Source organism: Aythya marila (genome assembly GCF_965140915.1).
Source record: "Aythya marila genome assembly, chromosome: 17".
Lineage (NCBI taxonomy): Eukaryota > Metazoa > Chordata > Aves > Anseriformes > Anatidae > Aythya > Aythya marila.
In genome coordinates this window covers 15,437,026-15,456,545 of record NC_139058.1, presented here as the reverse complement: position 1 = coordinate 15,456,545, position 19,520 = coordinate 15,437,026, and the positions used below count along the sequence as shown (strand labels likewise).

The following is a 19,520-nucleotide window of genomic DNA, read 5'->3' as shown; positions in this document are numbered from 1 at the left end:
AAGCTTTGTCTTTTAGTTGTTCTTCAGCTCTCCCCATCTCCTTAATCTCCTGGCCAGATATCAGAGACTTGCATAGTGTCCCATGCAGTAGTCATAATAATTAGCAGTTATTCTGAAACCCCCCAGATATCAGAGACTTCAAGGAAAAGCCCTTGAAGGGAAAAGCATTTCCCTTCAAGCTCTCTATTGACATGAATTGCTAAAACAGTCCTTTGCAAGATACAAGAACTATATACATTAACCACTCTGTTTTTCTTAGACTTGTGGTTATACAAGGGTATGTAAAACAGAAGGTTACATTCATCATACCATGCGGCCCTAGCATTGTTCCATACTGACACGAATCAGACGAACATATTTCACAAAGTGAACTGGGTAGAATTTACCCCACAGTGGGAGTCAGCACAGGCAGTCAGCAGGAACAACCACGAATGCATGGCTAAAATGCAGAGTAGATTTATTCTCGTTACTTTGATTAAAAGATCGAAGCCGAAATTCCTTTAAGTGGTATATTCTTTATTGCAGCGCTGGATGCACGGGGGATCTCTCCACCTATCGTGCATACCCAAAGCAGAAAGCAGTCGAATTTATACAATCAATCTATCAATATTCTACAAGCACCTATACATATGCATTGCCTATCCCCGCCTTCCCTCGCTTCTCATGCTAATTAGCCTTTTGGCACCTTGCGCCTGCGCAGAGCCTTCCAAGAATTGTGGGCAGGGGTCTTTGGGACGTGGGCAGGGGTCTTTGGGAGGAAGACCCCGAGTCTTCCTCACAGTGTACTTTTCACCTTTGGTCAGGAATCTGCTGAATTGGCATGTTTCTTAATTGCAAGAGCTGGTTGTTGCTAATTCTTCTGTTTGTTGTATCTTTATAATGAATTCCAATGTCCAGTTTTGAGATTTATAGTCCTTACATTTGTTTCTCTGTCCGTCTGCTGCTTCCTTATCATGAGTTCCAGTGTCTTGTTTCGAGATATACAGTCCATGTCTGGGGATTGTCCTTGCCTCCCCAATGCCTCCCCAATACCTCCTTAATCAACTTCACCAGACAGGGGATCCCCAAAGCAACACCCAAGCACAGGCACGCAAGTGGGGATGTAGGAACTCTAAGATGGGTCCATGCTAGGAGAGAACCAGCCTGTTCCCCTGTTTATCAAGGGTTTGCAAAGGCATGGTTTTTACCACTGTGCTGTGATCCTCGCTGTGCTTCTTTGATCTCCTCTGTACCAAGGCTGGGAGCTCAAGCGTGTCTGATAGCACGCCTCCGAGTCCATCAAACACCTCTGTTATCTGTGCACAGACGTGCCAAACACACAGAGCACAAACAGCAGTGGGTACAATCATGTGCTTTCCTACATTACTTACGTGCAGACTTTATTCACACTTAAGTGACCTTGCAGCTGGAAATATTTACAATCCTCCTTGCCAATCTTCACTTTTAATCCACTCTTCCCAACACCACTGCTGTGCACATTCCTGTGATGAAGGATGTCACCTGAGTGTCTATTCACGGCACTTGCCCAGCCAGTCCAGGGAGCAGGTGCATCTCATCCTTTTCCTTACCACCACAAAACCACAGAAAATAATATCAAAGCTTATTAAAAAAAAAAAAATCCACCCTATAATCATGTTTTACACTGTTATACAGAATACAGTTTAAACAACTGCTTGGACTGCAGAACTGCTGTCTGTGCTAAGGACTAAAAAGGTCTGTTTTGTATCTAATAGCTCTCTAGATTGCTAAATGTACAAACCATGTGGGTCTGCAACAGCTTGCTCTTATTTAAAACACCTGTCTGCACAAGATGACTATTGCTTAAAGCTTCTTTCATAGCCAACACCTGTTACCTGATTTGATTTTGATAATACACTGGTATTTTGGCTGTCACTGAGCAGTACTCATGCAGCATCAAGGCTTTCCTTCTCCCACCCTGCCCCACCAGTAAACAAGATGGGTAGGAATAAGCTGTGGGGGGACGTGACCAGGAGAGCTGACCTGGCCAAAGGGGTAGTTCTGTGCATCCTGCTGGGAGCCTGGCTAGACATCAGCCTGCTTGTGGGAAGTGGAAAGTGGTTGCCTTTCCATCATTTGTTTTGTTTCTTACCTCTTTTTATCACTTTAATAAACTACCTTTCTCTGAACCACTGAGTTTTCTCACTTTTGCACTCATTCTGCTGGGTGACAGACAGTGAGCAAGCAGTTCTGTGGTCCGTAGCTGCTGGCCAGGGTCAACCCCTCACAAGGACTAAAGGTTCAGTCTGCATTGGGATCTGTAGTCATACGTTAAGAAGGGCCCTGCAAAGGTCTAAAATTGTACTTTTGGAACATCCTACATAGAAAATAGTTCTCCCATTCAAACCAAGAATGATACATATTTATTGTAGTCCATACGACTAACGTAGTCCAAAGAGAAACTTTAGCAAACAATTGGTAAAATACAATGGATAAAATTATCCAAACATTAATACTACAAAAGACCAGTAAAAGAGCTGGTAGGGCTTCTGAGAACACAGTGGGCTTCCCAAAAAACACAGTTAACAACAGGTTCACTTATGCTAGCAGTTAGCAAGTGTATTTGCATCATCAGATTTCCAAGGAAACTCAAGCTGTCAAAAGACCTCGGAGAAAAGGAGTCCCCCAAGAACAGACTTGGGCACTTCACCGTGCTACAGTACTGGTGGCCAGTTCTTGGCTAGATCACCATGCATAGCTTCAGGGAGCCACTGGCGATAGGCTGCGAGCAAATCTAGAACAAAAGAGAGGAGTGATTAGATGGCTGCTGGGAAGAGCAGACCCGATGACATCAGCCTGTTCACAGAGAGGCCGAGGAATGAAGGCAAAACCCTTGGTGAGAGCAAGAGCCATCTTTCCAATGCTGGGATAGTGCTGGAGCTTGGACACCTGAATGCAGATATAAAAGTACCAAGTAAGAAAGAATTACTGTGGAAGCCAACACTGCAATCCAGGGGAACTTTTACACTTCACTGCTGCTTCTATCAACAACTCTCAGAATCTGGTACCTCAATATGGGTCAAAATCCATTTTACCAGGCAAAGAATTTTTCCATGTATCCATTGACAGTCTAGTCTTTCAAAAGCCCAAACCAAACAAATTAACTGTGATTAGAACTAGAGAAAAAGAAGTTTTCTTAAGTTACAAAGAAATGTTTCTTTCAAATGTTTCTTCCAGTCTTTCACAAGAGCCAAAACAGACATTATTTTTCCTACACAGAGCGTATCACATGAAACAGCCTACCTTTTTAATTATACTTTGAAATGCCAACTACAAAGTCCCCACTGATATGACTAATGATTAAGCAAGCACGACACTTACACTTAGGATTTTTCTTCCATGCAGCCAGTAATGCATCACGATTATCACATTTTTCAGCAACTAGAGCCTGCAGGAGGGCTTCTGTCCTGGGCTGAAGTCTAAATGAGTCCAAAATAAAATAAAGCAATGTTCATTAGCTCAGTTTAGTGAAGTGCTAGAGCATTCAACTCATCTTTCTGAATTCCTACTCTAATGCTATTAAAAGGCTAAATACAAATGTAAAACCACGCAGCCTCTGGATATAGAGACATGTTATTAGTTTAAAAAAGTTCACACAGCAAAGAGAAAGAAATTCATAGGTCCCATGCTGAACGTTGCACTGACTAAATAAGGAAAATACTTTGTTACCCAAGGGTCCTACAAATTACAATTTGTAACATCAATCATATTTAGGGAACTCTTTCAAAAGCCTTGAATCTATCAACTCCGTGAGAACTCAGACAACTAAGAAAAAGCTTGTTTTGGTAAACAATAGAGGACGACAGGGGGGAGATCAAGGGAAGCAATAACTGACTGTCCTTTTGAGGGTCACAGTTCTATAAACAGAATCAGAACCACAAGGAAAAATGTGGTTGAAGATCACTGGTAACACACTTTTGAAAAGAACTTAGGACAATGTAATTGGCCAAATCCCAAAGAAAATGAGAAAAGTAACGACATGGATCTGACAGACACACATGTGAGCAGTTTACTTACACAAAGCAGCCTGCAGCGGTCAGTGCAACCAGTGGGGTTGCGTGTGTTCTTCCACTCGGCCCTCACAATAGCTCAGCTCTCTTGAGACAATTTTTCTTGGTAAGAAAACTGATTTTCCCCTCCCTACAACTACATCTTAGATCACTATCTAGTACACCCTTCCCAGCATTGATTTTTTTTTTAAAGTAAGTTAAAAGTGTTCAGTGCTGAAAATAAACTTTGCTTTTTACAACTTACTTGGACCATGTCTTCAGCATTATGAGAGGACTGGAGAGCAGACAACGCTTATAAGAATCCAACTTTTCAATGACCTGGAAGAAATATCATAATAAGCATATAATAAACAAGGTAAATTGTTTTTTTGTGGAGACAACCATCAATGAGCTTGTACTACTATAGACTTCTGTCTCATATCTTCTATTACTGTCTCTCTCCCATGCATGTCTCCATACCAATTTTGTCCTGACTGGCTTGCTAGACAACTCTCGTCTCTCAGAATGGAGATATACGAGCTATAGCTTTTTTCCTTTGACAAAACAGGACTTAAATCTGGGTGTCTTTCACCCAACAACTGATTCTCATGCTATCTCATACTTTTTTAAAGGTATCTTCTCCACCTAACATGGCAAATTCCAGCAGCCATTGGCAAGCTATAAGGAACAGGGACACAAAAAGAAAGAAAACAAGCCTAATCTCCTCTGGAAACTAGGCTAAAAACACCGCTAGTGTCAAGGAAGTGATGCAGCTGGGTGCTTACCTTTCCCTCAAGCAGGAACCTGGCAAAGTATTTATAGCGATCGATACCTTCTGGATAATCAACTTCCACAGCAGGGAGCTGCCAGCTAACTCGATCTGGAAAGAAAGATCACTTAAAATCTCCTGAGTGCTCAAAGAGAAGGGTAAATTTCCACATGCAGTGTGCCAATACAGGTGGTAACAGAACTGGAGAGGTACAGCCACCACCCAGGCAGCCTTGCTCCTTAACAGGGGTAATTGCTGGGCATAAAACAGCCATGCCAATGGGAAGATGCTGATATTTAAATACTTTTAATCCCATGGAGCTACTCAAACCACTGTCAAGCCCCTTGAACAGTCCATTATTATTATTATTATGGACAGTCTCATTAAGAGATGTTACAATACCCGTAGAACAGCTCTTAGGAAAAATTAGCGAGACATTTCAAGAAACTTACAGAAGACACTTGGCCTATGGCATCGAATTCTGCCCGTTTCAGGGCAGTAAGATGGAGGAGGATTTTCCAGAGGCTTCCCAAAGTGGCAATATGGTGGCAACAGGGCAGGAATCCACTCAGGTTCGACTGCAGACACACCTTAGAACAGGAAAACATACTTGAATGAAGGCTTCCTGCCAGGAGCTGCCACTCATTAGCAGTCCTATGAGGAAAGGACACGGTCAGGATCTCATCTTCATGGTTGTTACATGTCATTTTTCAAGTCAACTTTTTGCTAAGGCACCTCTGCATTCCTAACCACATCTGCAGAACAGGTGTGGACCACAGCAGCCTCACCTCTCATATACAGTTTTGTAGTCTCAACAATTTCTTGGTACACCACAAACTCTGGGAGTTGCTTGAAGAGGACAGAGCTTGGATGGATGAACACTGGGTCATCCAGAAGAGCAGTCTTTAAGAAAGTACAGAGGATTGAAGCAGAGTAAGAGTTACTGGCAATCCAATTTCTTTATAGTATCACATTTCAAGCTCTCTCAGATGGACATCTATAGTTTCCTTAAGTGATGAAGGTTTTTAATAACACCATACTTTTCCGCTTCACTTTCTCTAGAGACATCAAGCATTTTGCAAGATGAACTAATAGCAATTCTTAACTCTTTTATAACAATTCCTACATGAGGACCGGGAAATTGCAACACTGGGAACTTAAATTGTATGGAGAAAAGCCAGCATTCACAGCCCAATGCTGTAACCAGCCAGAACCCCAGGCTTTGCAGAGGAGTGCCTTTCTGCCCCACAGACATGAGGGAAGAGGTATTCAGGCAAATCAAGCTGTTTACCTTGTAGGCATTCTTCCACTTTTCATCCAGGAGTTCTTCTGCCTGAACCCTTCGAGCAAGGTGGTCCCCCAGCCCTGCTAACACAACCTGTCTCAAGTAAGTTGCTTGAGCCTCTGTTGGGGGCTTCATCTTTGGATCAACATAGAGGCCAGTATCAGCACAGACTGAGTTCACTACAGGGAAAAAGAAAGGTGAGTTACAACTCAATAGGAAGAAAAAGTTGTAACAAAGAGACCAGTTGAATTTTTGACCCCCAAAGAAGATAAACATGGCATTTTGTCTCAAAACCCATTTACCTGCTGTTGTTAGCTGCCCTCTCAAGCGCCTGACTTCCAGCATGGCTTTGTATCGGAGCCCGTTTTCTTCACAGAACTTAGGAGTACACCCAGCATATTCACAGGCCCCCACTGCTCCTGGAAGTGAACAGTCAGGTGGAGAAAAAGGCTGTCACAGCTGGCATGTGCATACCACAGCCCCCACTCATTTGGAGCTGTCTGTTAGGCTGGGACACTTGGAGGCTGCCTGGAGAACAGCCTAGAAAATACAATTCTAGAGTCAGTTCTACAGCAGGAGGATTGCTCTGTATGAAGCTGAGGTCAGAGTGATTGGGAGGACAATAGAACAGAAGTTAACAGCACAGGGAAATGGCTGTCTGCAGTACCTAACATCACCATGAGGTCTCCAAGCTTTTGCAATGCCCCTTGCCCAGCCCAGATCTTTTGAATATGTAAAAGCCTTGCTTTCTTCCCCTTCAGCTTTACTGTCTCTTCCTCGCTCACTGCTGGCCTGAAAGAAACAGAAAACAGCATAAACCAGGATTGCACTTACATGCAGATGGCCCTCAAGGTAACAGAGGCATCAACATTTCTACTACACAGTTCTAGCACAGGACTAAGACAGAGCTTGAGGGCAGGTGTAAAAACAAACTACAGAAGAGCTTGGCGCCACCAGGGATTCAGAAGCTGGCACTGCAACATCACTGAGCTGTGACAAAGTGATGCATCCTATACTTTTTCAAGACCAGGTTGGATGGGGCTTTGAGCAACCTGATCTAGTGGGTGGTGTACACAGCAGGAGGTTGGGATTAGACGGTCTTTAGGGTCCCCTACAACCCAAACCATTCTATGATTTTATATGAATAAGGATGTTAGGGTCACTCACTCACCTGTCAAACTCTTCAAAAAGCTCCCGAACGGTCATTGCAGACACTATGGTAATGGTGTAAGGCAGACAGTCATGCTGCTTGCTTAATGCCAGCATCTTTCCATAGCGGGGGGCTACAGGAAAAGTTGCCATTACTCTACCCAGGGGACTAATAGGGCAACTCAGCTTTGCTGCCTGCTGTTCCTTAAGCCTGTGTGAAGAGTAAAAAAAAAAAAAAAAAAAAAAAAAAAACACAAACAAACAAACAAAAAACAGCAATGAAGTTCTGAATTAATACAAGTCTGTGTTCCTGCCTTTGCCAGCCCAATTCATTTGATGTCACAGCTCTGTTATGTGCTGGTCCACAATGCTAGGGCAAAAGATTCATCTTCCTCATGCAGCTCCCACCTGCCCTGTACCCAGCACTCCTAGCACTGCCCTTCCCTGCCCAATCCTCAGGCTATGAAACCCTATGCTTCAGGGCTGCAGAACTAGCAGCATTCTGGTTCCTGGCAGAGCAGCCGAGCAGCCAAGTAGCATCTTCAGCTGCTCAGACCTGCACACAACAGAACACCACAGGGATGCTTCAGGCCCTTTCTGCTGCAACTCTGAGCACAAAGACAATTATTGCAGAGTGGCCTGTTCCCAATGCTCCAACAGTCATGTTCTAGTACTGAAAGACACACAGGGCCAGCAAAACAAACCCAAGCAAACAAGGGGCTGTTATAATGTCCATCTGTCTGGGTAAGAAGGCACACTGAAGGCTGAGATGGAAAAGCAGGAGGGAAGACAGCAGTGCCCACTGCCTTGATAGCTTCATCACCATGAGGAAATCTGTGGGTCACCACAGACGTTACCTTCCTGTCAGAGGGGGCTCCTTCAAGGCACCCAGGGCTATCAGTAACTCCTCAGCTGCTGCAAGTGCTTCCGCTGGAGGTGGTGTTGGGAACGGGAAGTTGATAACCTACAGACACCAAGAGAAAATGCCTTTCAATACATCACTGACATGGCTCTGACCAAAAAGCAGTCTGGATCAGTAAGAAGTCCTGGAAGGGAGTGAAAACCTTCCCTTCGTTTACGCATTCAGAAGAAAAGCATTTAGAATGCTTGCCAAGAACGAGAGGAAAGGCCATATAATAGGAGGAAATGCTTAGAACAAAACTATTAGGAAACTGAATACTAGCATCACCATTAGCTGACAATGACTTAAGTCCTGCCTACGGCAGGCTGTTTTAAGGTCTAACTCTAAGCACTGCGCTCAACTATCAAAACACAATCCATATTTTGACAGGGGGATTTTTCATAAGTGAGAATATGATGTGAAAGCTCTTATTACCAGAATGAATTTGTCTGGTAAGGTCCAGTGGAATTCACGGCAGCTTCTGCTATTTGCAGAACGAAAAGTGAGTCCCAGGGATCTGCCTCTAACACAAGGCACAGCTTCAAGCAATGACAATGGAAGGCATTTGAGCTTGTTTCTGGCTCCTAGGGGCAACTATTTTTATGAGCTCTGTAGCATAAAGCCAGTTTGACACTTCACCTTTTCTATATTCAGTGCCTTCATTTGCAGAATCAAGTCTTCCACTGGTCGCTTTGTTATCTCTGGAGCAGAAAATTTCTCAAAGTCCATGAAGACTGCTGAAGAATATAACCTAGTGGACCAGAAATGCAGCTTAGAAACTTGCAAGAAATCTTAACTCAGGAGATGTACATAAAAAAATAGCAAGGGATTTAAAAAAAAAAAAAAAAAAAAAAAACACAAGAAGGCAGTTGTGGATACTATTTATGTAATCATTGAATTATTTACATGGCTGGGACATAAAACTAATCCATGCTGGCCACCTAGGAAAGAGTTTTCAGCAATGGAAAAGCCTCTGAGAAGCCAAACTGCCAAACCCACATCATCAGTGACAATTTATGTTCAGCTTTACCTCTCCCATTTGAATGAAGAGCAGACAAACCCAAATGTTTCAAGCACCACTGGGTCCTTGCGAAGAGGGACAAGGGAAGCTGTCCAATTCACAGTGACACTAATTGAGCTCTTTGTTTTGCCTAAACCTCTTCCCGTAGCCAGCTAACCTGTAACAGTGCCCCGGTTCAGTCCGGCCAGCCCGACCTGCCCGCTGGTTAGCCGAAGCTTGAGATATCCAGGTGACTCTGAAAGATGAAACCCCAGTAATTTTGTCATAGAAACGTTTCTTGACTTTTCCACAGTCAACCACATATTTGATGCCTGGGATAGTGAGCGATGTTTCTGCTACGTTGGTAGCTACAACACAGAGTCTCGTGCCAGGAGGAGGAGGCCTGAATACCTGCAACAAAAGGATGGTTGTGTGACATGTGTTGCCAACAAGGGAAAAGAGATAGGCAGTCAGCTCATGTGGGTTGCAGGAGATTACGATGCATATGGCATTGCAGGTAAAACCCAAGAGCAAGACTACAGACCTGCTCTTTGCCTCCAGCTCTGGAGCTCTCCATCCAGCTTAGTTAATCCCCCAGAGAGGCATTTACGAATGGGCTCATGGGCACATGGGCTCCAAGTGGAGCAGACACCAGTGGCCAGTTGTATTTAGACACACTGTTGTCACCTCTGAAGCCCAGAAGGGCTTCAAAGCCCCAAAATTCCCAAGAAATCCAGGATCCAGATGCACCCCATGGTTGTGACTAACTTTAACATGCTACCAGACCGTTGCTTTTCATCTCTTCCAGCTGAACTAGCACATCAGGGTGATCACAGCCCACATGAGGCTTGCTCCAATCCCATCCCAACTTTCCCTTGGATCCATTCAAGTCTGCCCATCAATGGGCAGTCCAAGATGGGCATTTTAACTCACAAAACACGTGTGACTTAAGACAACAATGCCACATATCAGTAAGGGCCATTTGCTTTTGTGTATATCAATCTTTTACCTTTGCTTGTTTCTCTGGTGCTAGTAAAGAATAGAGAGGGAGCACATAGAGTGGAAGGGACGAATCTGGTTTCTCATCTGTGAAGAAAAAAAACAATCAAATACACAGTGAGTCAACTTCCAGGCTTATCCCCAATGTCTCCATGAATATAATTTCATTAAAAAGCAGCAAGAAATGATTTGGCATAAAGCTGAATCTGGAAAACCTTACTAGCTTTTCCATTACATAGGTCTGATGTGCTGTCACACCAGATTAGCTAAGGATGGCTATTTTATGTCACACATCTCACAGATGACTGCAGATAAGAGATTTTCATTTTGTAAGTGCCAAACCTTCTTCTGAGTCTCCATCTCCTAAATCAAGGTCCATATCAGATCCTGCAATATCATCATCAGTTTCAGCATCTCTATCTTCATCTCCTTCATCCACTGGTACAACAGAATAATTGTCCAGATCAATTTGGGGAAGTGCCTGTGAAGAACAGGGAAGGAAAACACAAAGTTTTAAGTAGGATATAGACAGCACTTCTTAATGCTTATTGCAAATTTGAATGTTTATTCCAAATGTTTGTTGGCCTGAAGGTGGCAGAGGGATTGAGAGATTTCATTTGTACTTCAAAACTGAGAGTCGGGGTGAATAACCCAAATAACTATTTTAAACATCATTCTGTGCTGAGACAAGTTTCTTCACTAGGAGAACAGTGGCAAAAGGTAAAACTTCTTTACTTCTTCCGGGATCTAACGTCAGTGGACAGCAGGTTTGTAACATGACAATCTCCTCCTAACAAAGATCATGTTGGACTTGGGTGGAAGCCAAATGCTACCCTCCATCATAGAGGCATCAGTCTCAATTTTGGATAACAAATAGCAAGATGAGGTACAGTCCTGGAGCCAGCAAGTCTGGAACTCCTATTAAAGTTTTAATCATCAGTACTTAAGGGAAATTGGTCTCCTGCCCGCAATAGCCAAGGGCACATTTTAGCACTCCATTTCTCATAATGTAGTAGCTGTGAGTGTAAACAGTATTGCTACATTTCCTGAAGGGGACACATATATGCCACAAGTCTTCATGCAAGTCTAAAACAGCCTGATACGAAACAGAGCTATGGAGGAGTACTCTTTCACAGGGAGGTACCTGCTCCTTCCTGTCTCTTGGAGGAATTCTAGCCATCACACATTACCGTAGCTTTCTTCTGCTTCCTCGATTTCTTAAATTTTCTGATTTCTTTCACTGATTCTTCTCTGTCATCATCAACTCCTACAAAAAAAGCCATTGGAATTACCATTAGCTGAGCATGCTTTCCTCTTAGAAAAGAGAACGTACAGTCTACTCCCACTCCCACCATTTTTTGGATTCAAAAAGCATCAAGGTATGAAAAAAACAAATAGTCACATTGAAGGCAGAGGGGACAGGGACAACACACAAGTTTAGTATTTCCTTTAGGAACTATACTGAGGATCAACAGAAGCACACAGAGCAACCGTGTACCTTGAGAATTAGGAGACAATTACCTGAGCTATGTTAGAACTTAACTTTCTACAATCAGCCTGGGAAATCCCATTATCCCCAAAACAGTCTACAACAAGAAGCAGCACTTCCACTTGTAATTCACACCCAACAGACAGTGAAGAAATGCAGTGCATCCTGCGGAGCAGGAAGGCATCATACACACAAAGCTTTTCCCCAAACTCAAAACTGCACAAGCATAACAGTTATCACAGTCATCCACATTAAACCCTCTCCCAACCCTTTTTAGAGGCATTTAAATAAAAGCTCTTACTTTAGGTGCAAAGCAAGCTCGTTTCTCAGAGAGAGAAATTCCAAGTTTAACAGTCCTTTATTCTATAGCATTACCTGCATTGCTGTTTTTTTGGAAGGGAAAGGCTTTCCTTAGCCTCCTACAGAGAGAGTGAACTTCTGCCTGGCCTGTTAAAAACACCAAAATCCCACCTGCAAGAGAAGAAGTCACTCTAAACGTCAGCATAGGTATTTCAGCTCAGGTTTCAGATCTTAGTCATGACAGAAGACAGGTCAAATGCACTGTTAAGTAACAAGGAGGGAAAGTATGTCTGACTGCATCTGTCTTCCACTACTCCCTCAAGAAACACGCTAACATAACCATGACTTAAGTGAAGGATAAAAACCTGGCAGGTTTTTCACAAGAAAAACCTGCCAGGTAAAAATGCACAATACATCATTACAGTTTCCTGCTGAAGTCACTAAAAAAAAAAAAAAAAATCAGAAAACTCTAGATACGTGAAGTATGAAGAATTTGAGAGGTTCCACAGAGACCTTACCTGAGGGTAGCATTCGATGGATTTTACACACTTTTCTGAAACATTCCCCACTGTAGTCATCTAGGGGGGTTTTCTTGTTAAAATGGACAGTTACAGGGAATTGCCTTGCATCTACCTAGAGTGGAAATACAACAGCAAACAAGCCCTGTTTTGTAACTCCAGCACAATTGTTACAGCCTACATGGGAGAACTAAGTAAGCTTACCCTAAATTCTGCTCAGTTCTGGGTTTTGGTAACCTACAAAACACTGGACCCCCAGAAGTTATCAGTGTTGTCTGTGCTGAACACCATGAAAACAAGATAAAAAACACACTATTCTCTCCTTCAGATCATCGGCTTGGATTGAAGCTTTCCAGTTCCACTAAACTGTAACTTCCAGTCTTTCAAAATAAACCAATTCTACCAGAGGAAATTTTGATACAAGTGGAGAGAAAAAACACTAAGTCCCCAAAGAAAAATAGTCTAAACAAAATAACTATTTTTTTAAATGGACATCTGAAAGATTTCAGCACCAAATGGACAGATTAGAGCATCTTATTTTTTATTTTATAAAGGAAGCTCTCATTATACTTTAATTGTTACATCTGGCATAGATTCCAGTGACAAGAAGGATACCTGAATTACAGGAGGCGTAACAGAAAACAGCCTGTTGTTCTCTGTGAAATCTTCAACACGAAGGGTAGCTGACATGATGATCAGCTTCAGTGGCAGCCCTTTCTGAGGGGATAAAACATGTTATTCTTTGCCTGAAGGCATTTGACACTTATGCTATACAGCACACAAACCCAGAACTATTAGTGGGACCAGACACAAGTGCCAGCACCAAAGTACTCGCAAGGTAAGGCGATGAAAGCACCACGTCAAGTGACAGGACACACATACCTTCAAGTGCAATATGTCTTAAAACACACAGAAACCTGTACTGGCACTCCTGATATTGTCAGCGGCTTATCTCTAAACCGCTGCATTCTCTCCCCACTTCTTTTACATACATATGAAAAGCAAAATCAGACACCAAGAGCTGCCCTGCAGGGACCAGCCCCAGCCTCCAGCATCTGCCAGGACCAAACACTTCCGTGTCTGCAGGAAAAGTCTCCTCCCAAACACTGTTATTGGCTGGCTTACTGCAGTGCAACAGTAAGCACCTTGCTTTCTAACAGGCAGCTAATTCTAATTATTTACATGTTTCTCGTGGCACTGCCTGAGCAGTTATCTATTGGTACCAACATGTACCATTTTTCCCTCTTGGTAAGCTCTGTTCTTCTCTTATCACATGAAGAGAAACATTTTCTGAGTGTTATTTCAACGTTTATCAGATTTCCATTGACTTTCACATCACAGAGTCCTGCTCCCTTCTCACACAGAGCTCCTTCCTAACACCCCTTCCCCAGGACACCCACTTGTAAAACTTACCTTTTCACGAAGAGGCACGATGCGAGACAAGAGGCCTATCAAGATATCCGTGTACATACTTCTTTCGTGGGCTTCATCAATAATAACTACCTTGTACTTTAAAAGCAGGAAATCCTGAGGAGAGAATATTTTCACCACGTGAAGCCTCATTTGAAGATATCTTTAAGTCAAGATAACCCATGCCTGCACTAGCACTGACCCCCCCTCACCCAGTCTCTCTCATGTTTGAGCACAGTTTCATGCACTGATCCCCGTGCCATCTGACAGCGAACTATGGCACCACCTCTAGTGGAAAGACGGGCACACAGTCCTGTGCAAGTAGTGTAGCAGAGACCTGAATCCCCAAGGCTACACAAAACATACTAGTTTCTAAGACTCCCTTCCTTGCTCTCATATAACACAGCAAGATAACCTAACATTTAGGGGCTTAGGCAAGAACATAAAGGGTTGAGATTAAATATGTCTCCAGTATGGAAAGGGATTTTGCTTTGAAAGGCATGCAACAAATGCACGCAAAGCAACTAGCACCTCTTTCTAGCAACATGAGACACCTTCCTTTTCCTAGCACTGAGAAGAGCAACCTACCTTCTGAATTTCTTTCAGCAGCACGCCATCTGTCATGAACTTGATTTGTGTTTCATCTGTAACATTTCCTTCATAACGTATTTGATATGAAACCACTCTGTGAGGAAATACCAGGGCAGCCATGAAAAAAAATCATGGAAAGAAATGGGAAATTCATGTTCAGACCAGGAAGCAGCCTTCAACCTAAGTAAATTAAGACTTAAAACCAACATAAGAAAAAAAGTACCCCATCAGCTCACCATAGCCTAGCACACATGTAACACTAGAAACTGGGGTATACAGCAATTTTGTTTTGAATTATTTAACGGCTGTGGGACACTTTCTCATATGGAGAGAAACTAAGGCCACTTCCCACACACCACCTCCACAAAACCCTGCCTAAAAAGTAATGTACAACCACCATTAGCAGCACATCTCCATGCGCTTTTTACAAACAACCCCATGGAAGAGTTTATAAGTAACCTGCCACAACTTCTCAACAGACAGAACAGCCATACATAAATGTCTGTTTCATTCTATCACATATGCAGTGCACCTCCGTGCAATCTTCCTAGCAAGGTCTCATCTTATTTCCTTCTGACCTGTGGGATAAGTTCATTTCCTTAGCGACTCGCTGAGACATGGACACTGCAGCCACACGCCGAGGCTCGGTGATCCCAATGGTACCATTTGAACTAAAGGGGCATGGAAAGAGGAGAATTGTTTGGCTGTTTGTTTTAAAACAAAAAGCTTAGAAAGACTACAATAGGATTTCTGCACAACTTCTCTGAAGTCATTTACAAAATTTACACGAGAGTATCACACTCTCAGTTCTATTTAGCAGAAAAAGAGGAAGTTTTGAAATTACCCTTGTGTTTTACATATGCTGATCTGAAGATACATGTATGTTATTTTTTCCCCAAATCTTGTCTCTGTAATTCCAGTCTCCCTGCACACCCCTCTGGCAATGAGGCTGTTTTCAGAAGAAATTCAGGCTGGGGAAGCAGCACAGAAGCTGGATGCACCTTGATGCAACTCAAAAGAAGATCTTTTGAGGTGGGCACTCTTATCAGGTGCCCAAGCTTATAAAATACGCATTTTCTTGCAACGCTAAAAACAAACGTCTGTAAGCAAAAGTTAAAGTATGTGGAATAGGTAGACCTTAAAGCTCCTATGTGAAAGTGAAAGACAGGACAGTGACTTTGAAGAAAACTTTTACCTGAGAGGTTTCAATAGATTGCTTACATAAAGAGGGTTTACCGAGTCACTCCTTCACATTTTTAAAAGCCCATTCAACATGGTCACTACTACCACACAGCAAAAACATGGTCAGTTCAGCCATTTCAGAATAAAAGAAACTAAATCTGAAGTGACTGAGCTCAGCTTCAATTTTTCTAATCACATTTGCCGCATATAAAAGACGACTCCTACCTGGTATAACCAGCCTCATAGAGAAACTGGGGTACTTGTGTGGTTTTACCACTTCCTGTCTCTCCACATATGACAACAATGGGATTCTCATTAATGGCTTCCATGATTACTTGCTCTTCAGCTAGGATTGGCAGCTTTAGTCTTGCTTCCTGAAATAAAATAATACGTTGTTTACTCACATAATTTTGTATCTTGCTCCCTTTTTGTTTTTCCCAGGACCAAAAGCTGTTACGTAGCTCAGATTACAAAACCCACAGAAAGGAATTCTGCAAGCTTTGTGGATCAAAAAGCTCTAAACCAACTGATATCAAACCACCATGTCCAAGAACTAGACTCATCAAAAGATCTTGTCAGAAAGCTGGCTATCTGTCCAGTTAATTAAACCACTTTAATTTGCGAAACTTCAGAGTCCCTTCAGTTTATTAATACAGCACTTACAATAACTATTCTTTTCACAACCTTGCCTCGTCTGTTCAAAGACATGCAAACTCTTCCCAGTTCTGCAGAATACTCTACCCATGTCACATGGAATAAAACTGCATCAGATACAGCACAATGCAGAGGTGAAAGTGACTTCACTAGATTTCTCAGAGAAGAATGATAAAAGACTGCTAGTGGATTACACATTTAAAACTAAAAATAATGCCTATATCCTGAAACAAAACCAGTTTTCCTTCTGCTACATTAGACAGGCTTAAAGCTCAGACATGTATGTTTACAACTCGCATGACCCTAAGTGCACCCTGCTCCACACAATATATTGCCAGACGCAAGATAATGCTACGGTGTCTGCAGTGAATTAATCTGATGCAAGATGCTGTAATTTCCAAGGCCCTTGATAAGTGCTTTACTGCTTTCAGTCTCACCTGAATCTCAGGAGACCTGTCCACTGGAATGAAAATCACAGGCTTGCAAGACAGTCTGTTGGACGCTGTCTGGCAAACCGGAGCAGTAGGAACAGCCTGCTGGTTAGCCAATGGCTTCTTTGTGCCTTCCTCTAGCTTTTCCGCAGCATTCAAATTGCTGTCTGAAGACTTCTCAGTTTCTGGTTTATGTTCTTCCTTCTCCTCCTCACTACTGGATTCTTCCTCAGACTCAGATTCTGAGCTGTGCCTTCTCTTGTTTGCACCACTGATGCTCCTGATCTTTTCAGGTACAGCACTCCCTGGCTCCTGTACCACCCTAGAACAACACGTCAACTACATTTTGGTCAATGTTCTCCGGGACCTCAGGCCAGACACATTTTCCACAGAAAAATTCATCGCCGTAAGTCACTGCCTGGGCCTGAACCCAGGTTTTAACCTTTTTGTAAAGATTTATTCCACCAGCTATGCAGTTTAGCATAATTTATTGGAGTGCTCATACATAACTGTCACATCCCTTGCCCTCTCATGAAAGGGAAAACCAGGTTATTTTCATTTTCCTTCAGAAAACAAGAAATAGCTACCATGTTATCACATAAAAATAGAAATTATTTAAGCCAACCCATTTTGAAGAACCTGTATGCGCTAAGAAGAAAATAAATAAATAAAGCAAAAAAAGAGCAAAGAAGGTCGCCCAGTTATCAGGTACTGCAATGGATCAGAATGGTCCTTCCCCATAACGCCTTACCTTTTGGCATGATACATACGTTCCCCAACACCCAGTTTGGACGTAGTATACAGAAGCTTCATTTCTGCCTCAGAAGCCTGGACCTCATTCAGCTTGCTGAGCAGTTCAGCTCGCTACAAGGGAAGAAACAACCAAAGTCAGTGCTTATTTTCATCAGCAAGTAGTTTCATTTAAAGATCAGCCCTTGAGTTTTAAAGGGTGTGCTCCAACAGATCTTGCCGTGAAGTCACAACAGGAGTCACGAAACCAGAGGTACTACCAAGCAGCCACATACCTGCTTCTTCTTCTCCTTCTGCTCTAAAATTTTCTGCAAGTTCTTCTTCTGTTTCTTGCTCAGGGGTTTCTTCTGGTGATGCACAGCACTCAGAGCTTTTTTTGGCTTTGCTTTTTTGGCTGGCAGGACCAGGGCATTACTTTCATCAACTCCCTTCAGCTTTGCCCCATCTGCAAGCATGTTTGGTTATTCATTTGCGCCACGCTGGTTATTTTCAGCACACTGCTCAACAGCCTCACTGCAAACCTTACCAGATTTAGCTGAACAAACACAACCCTCACCTCCAACCAAAAAATAAAAAGTTCCCAGTTATCAGAAAGGACAAAACCCCATGAAATCAGCACATCAATACTTGGCTGGTAACAAGAATGTGAAATTGCCCTTTTTATTTATTTTTTAACCCCCCAGCATCAAAGGGCATGGGGGCAGCTCAGGACAGGCACAAGCATGACTCTCCACAAAATAAGGGATTTTTTTAATAATAAAAATCTGCACTAATTATGTTTTTATAATAATAGTGTACGAAAAGTGATTTTTGACAAGCGACATTTGTTCTGATGGTGCAAGTGCCCAGCACAGAAGTGCTTCAATAAATGAATTGCCTTAATAACCAAAGGCATATTAATAAGCAATAGCTTATTGTGCTATACATTCCACTATTGCTATTAACAACGACTAGCACATTAACGAGCAATAGCTCATTAAGCTCAATAACGAGCAAAAGCGCTGCCCCGGCCTGGCCGCAGGACTCGGGCAGGCGGGCAGCGACTCGCAGCCGCCATTCGGCCCAGCCCCAGCCCCCAGGTCCCCGGTCCCCAGCCCGGTCCGTCCCGTCCCCGCACCTCCCAGCTGCAGCTCCGCGGGCACGGGGTGTTCCCGGGGCTGCTCCTGGGGCCGTGCCTGCGCGGCGCCGCGCGCCCCCGCCCGCGCCTTCCAGTTGTGCCGGCGGCGCGCGCGGCCCATGGCGGCGGCGGGACCAGCCCCTGCCCCACGTGCGCCTCCTGTCCCTTCCGGGCCGCGCGCGCTCTCGCGAGGAGGGGCGGGGCGAAGCCGAGACCGCGCCTCTCCTTCCGAAGAGGGTTCAAAACCGGCTCCCGCCCCGTCTCCACCACCGCCACACACGCCCGCAGTAAAGACAACCACCGATTAAAAAGGCAAGATTTTTTAATGTGCTGTCATCACAGGTGGATGGAATTATCCAAAAGTTTAAAATACATGCAGATACGATAAAACCTTTTATTTTCCAACCCGGACAAAGAGAACTTACGGTCGTTTACTCATTAGCTGCCAAATACAGATCAGTATGTGAGGCAAATCACACCTAAAAAACTTGTACACCATCAAAGAGCTAAGGTTTACACGGGCCTAATTTCCACATTCACTACGCAACGAGTCTTGAAAAGCAAGTCACAATTTGAAGGACACACTATTAAGTAAGCATTGAACTACACCAGGTTGTATACATGGTACTCTGACATCCAATACCACTTGTAAAAGCGTTACACTCCGCGTACAACAGATCAGTTATCTATAGGTAAGGTGTCTACTCTCAAAGAAATTGCTAAATTGTTAGTTTAGCAAAGATGTTCATGTATTGAAAATAGTACAGTAGTTTCAAACATCAGGTCTCAAAGCATGGAGCTTACAACACTTAAAGACCTTCCTGGAATTTCTGACACCAGACAGTTTGAAGCCCATCTTTCACTGTTGTGTCAGCCAGTGAGTAAGGTGACACTCCTCCGAGCAGCTGCTGAAAACAGGAAGGTAAATAGGAAGCATTTGAGGTGCTGAGCCTTCAGATCTGAGGGCA

General features: G+C 43.3%; 1 protein-coding gene across 2 annotated transcripts; it reads right to left on the bottom strand.

Moving 5' to 3' along the window:
- Positions 1–492: 492 nt before the first annotated feature.
- DHX37 (DEAH-box helicase 37) lies at positions 493–18,685 on the bottom strand. Of its 2 annotated transcripts, XM_082774202.1 has the most exons (27): positions 18,553–18,685; positions 17,711–17,880; positions 17,437–17,549; positions 16,692–17,007; positions 15,826–15,974; positions 14,997–15,089; positions 14,416–14,512; positions 13,831–13,944; positions 13,033–13,134; positions 12,418–12,532; positions 11,975–12,070; positions 11,301–11,377; positions 10,453–10,591; positions 10,121–10,197; positions 9,290–9,522; positions 8,751–8,862; positions 8,068–8,174; positions 7,233–7,421; positions 6,729–6,853; positions 6,364–6,480; positions 6,068–6,240; positions 5,565–5,679; positions 5,229–5,366; positions 4,793–4,887; positions 4,273–4,346; positions 3,340–3,437; positions 493–2,752 (listed from the first exon to the last, which is right to left on the bottom strand). In XM_082774202.1, the coding sequence occupies exons 1-27, from the start codon at positions 18,671–18,673 to the stop codon at positions 2,673–2,675; spliced, it is 3,435 nt and encodes a 1,144-aa protein (XP_082630328.1). In that variant the 5' UTR covers positions 18,674–18,685; the 3' UTR covers positions 493–2,672. The 2 variants fall into 2 exon arrangements, with proteins under 2 accessions (XP_082630328.1, XP_082630329.1); XM_082774203.1 differs by lacking the exon at positions 14,997–15,089.
- Between the last annotated feature and the right edge of the window lie 835 nt (positions 18,686–19,520).

Coding starts and splice junctions, on each gene's coding strand:
- DHX37 (XM_082774202.1), bottom strand. CDS start 18,673: ATGGGCCGCGCGCGCCGCCGGCACAACTGGAAGGCGCGGGCGGGGGCG. Junction 7,422..8,067: donor GAGCCCCCTCTGACAGGAAG/GTAACGTCTGTG, acceptor CTCTTCACACAG/GCTTAAGGAACAGCAGGCAG. Junction 4,888..5,228: donor CCATAGGCCAAGTGTCTTCT/GTAAGTTTCTTG, acceptor CTTTCTTTCCAG/ATCGAGTTAGCTGGCAGCTC.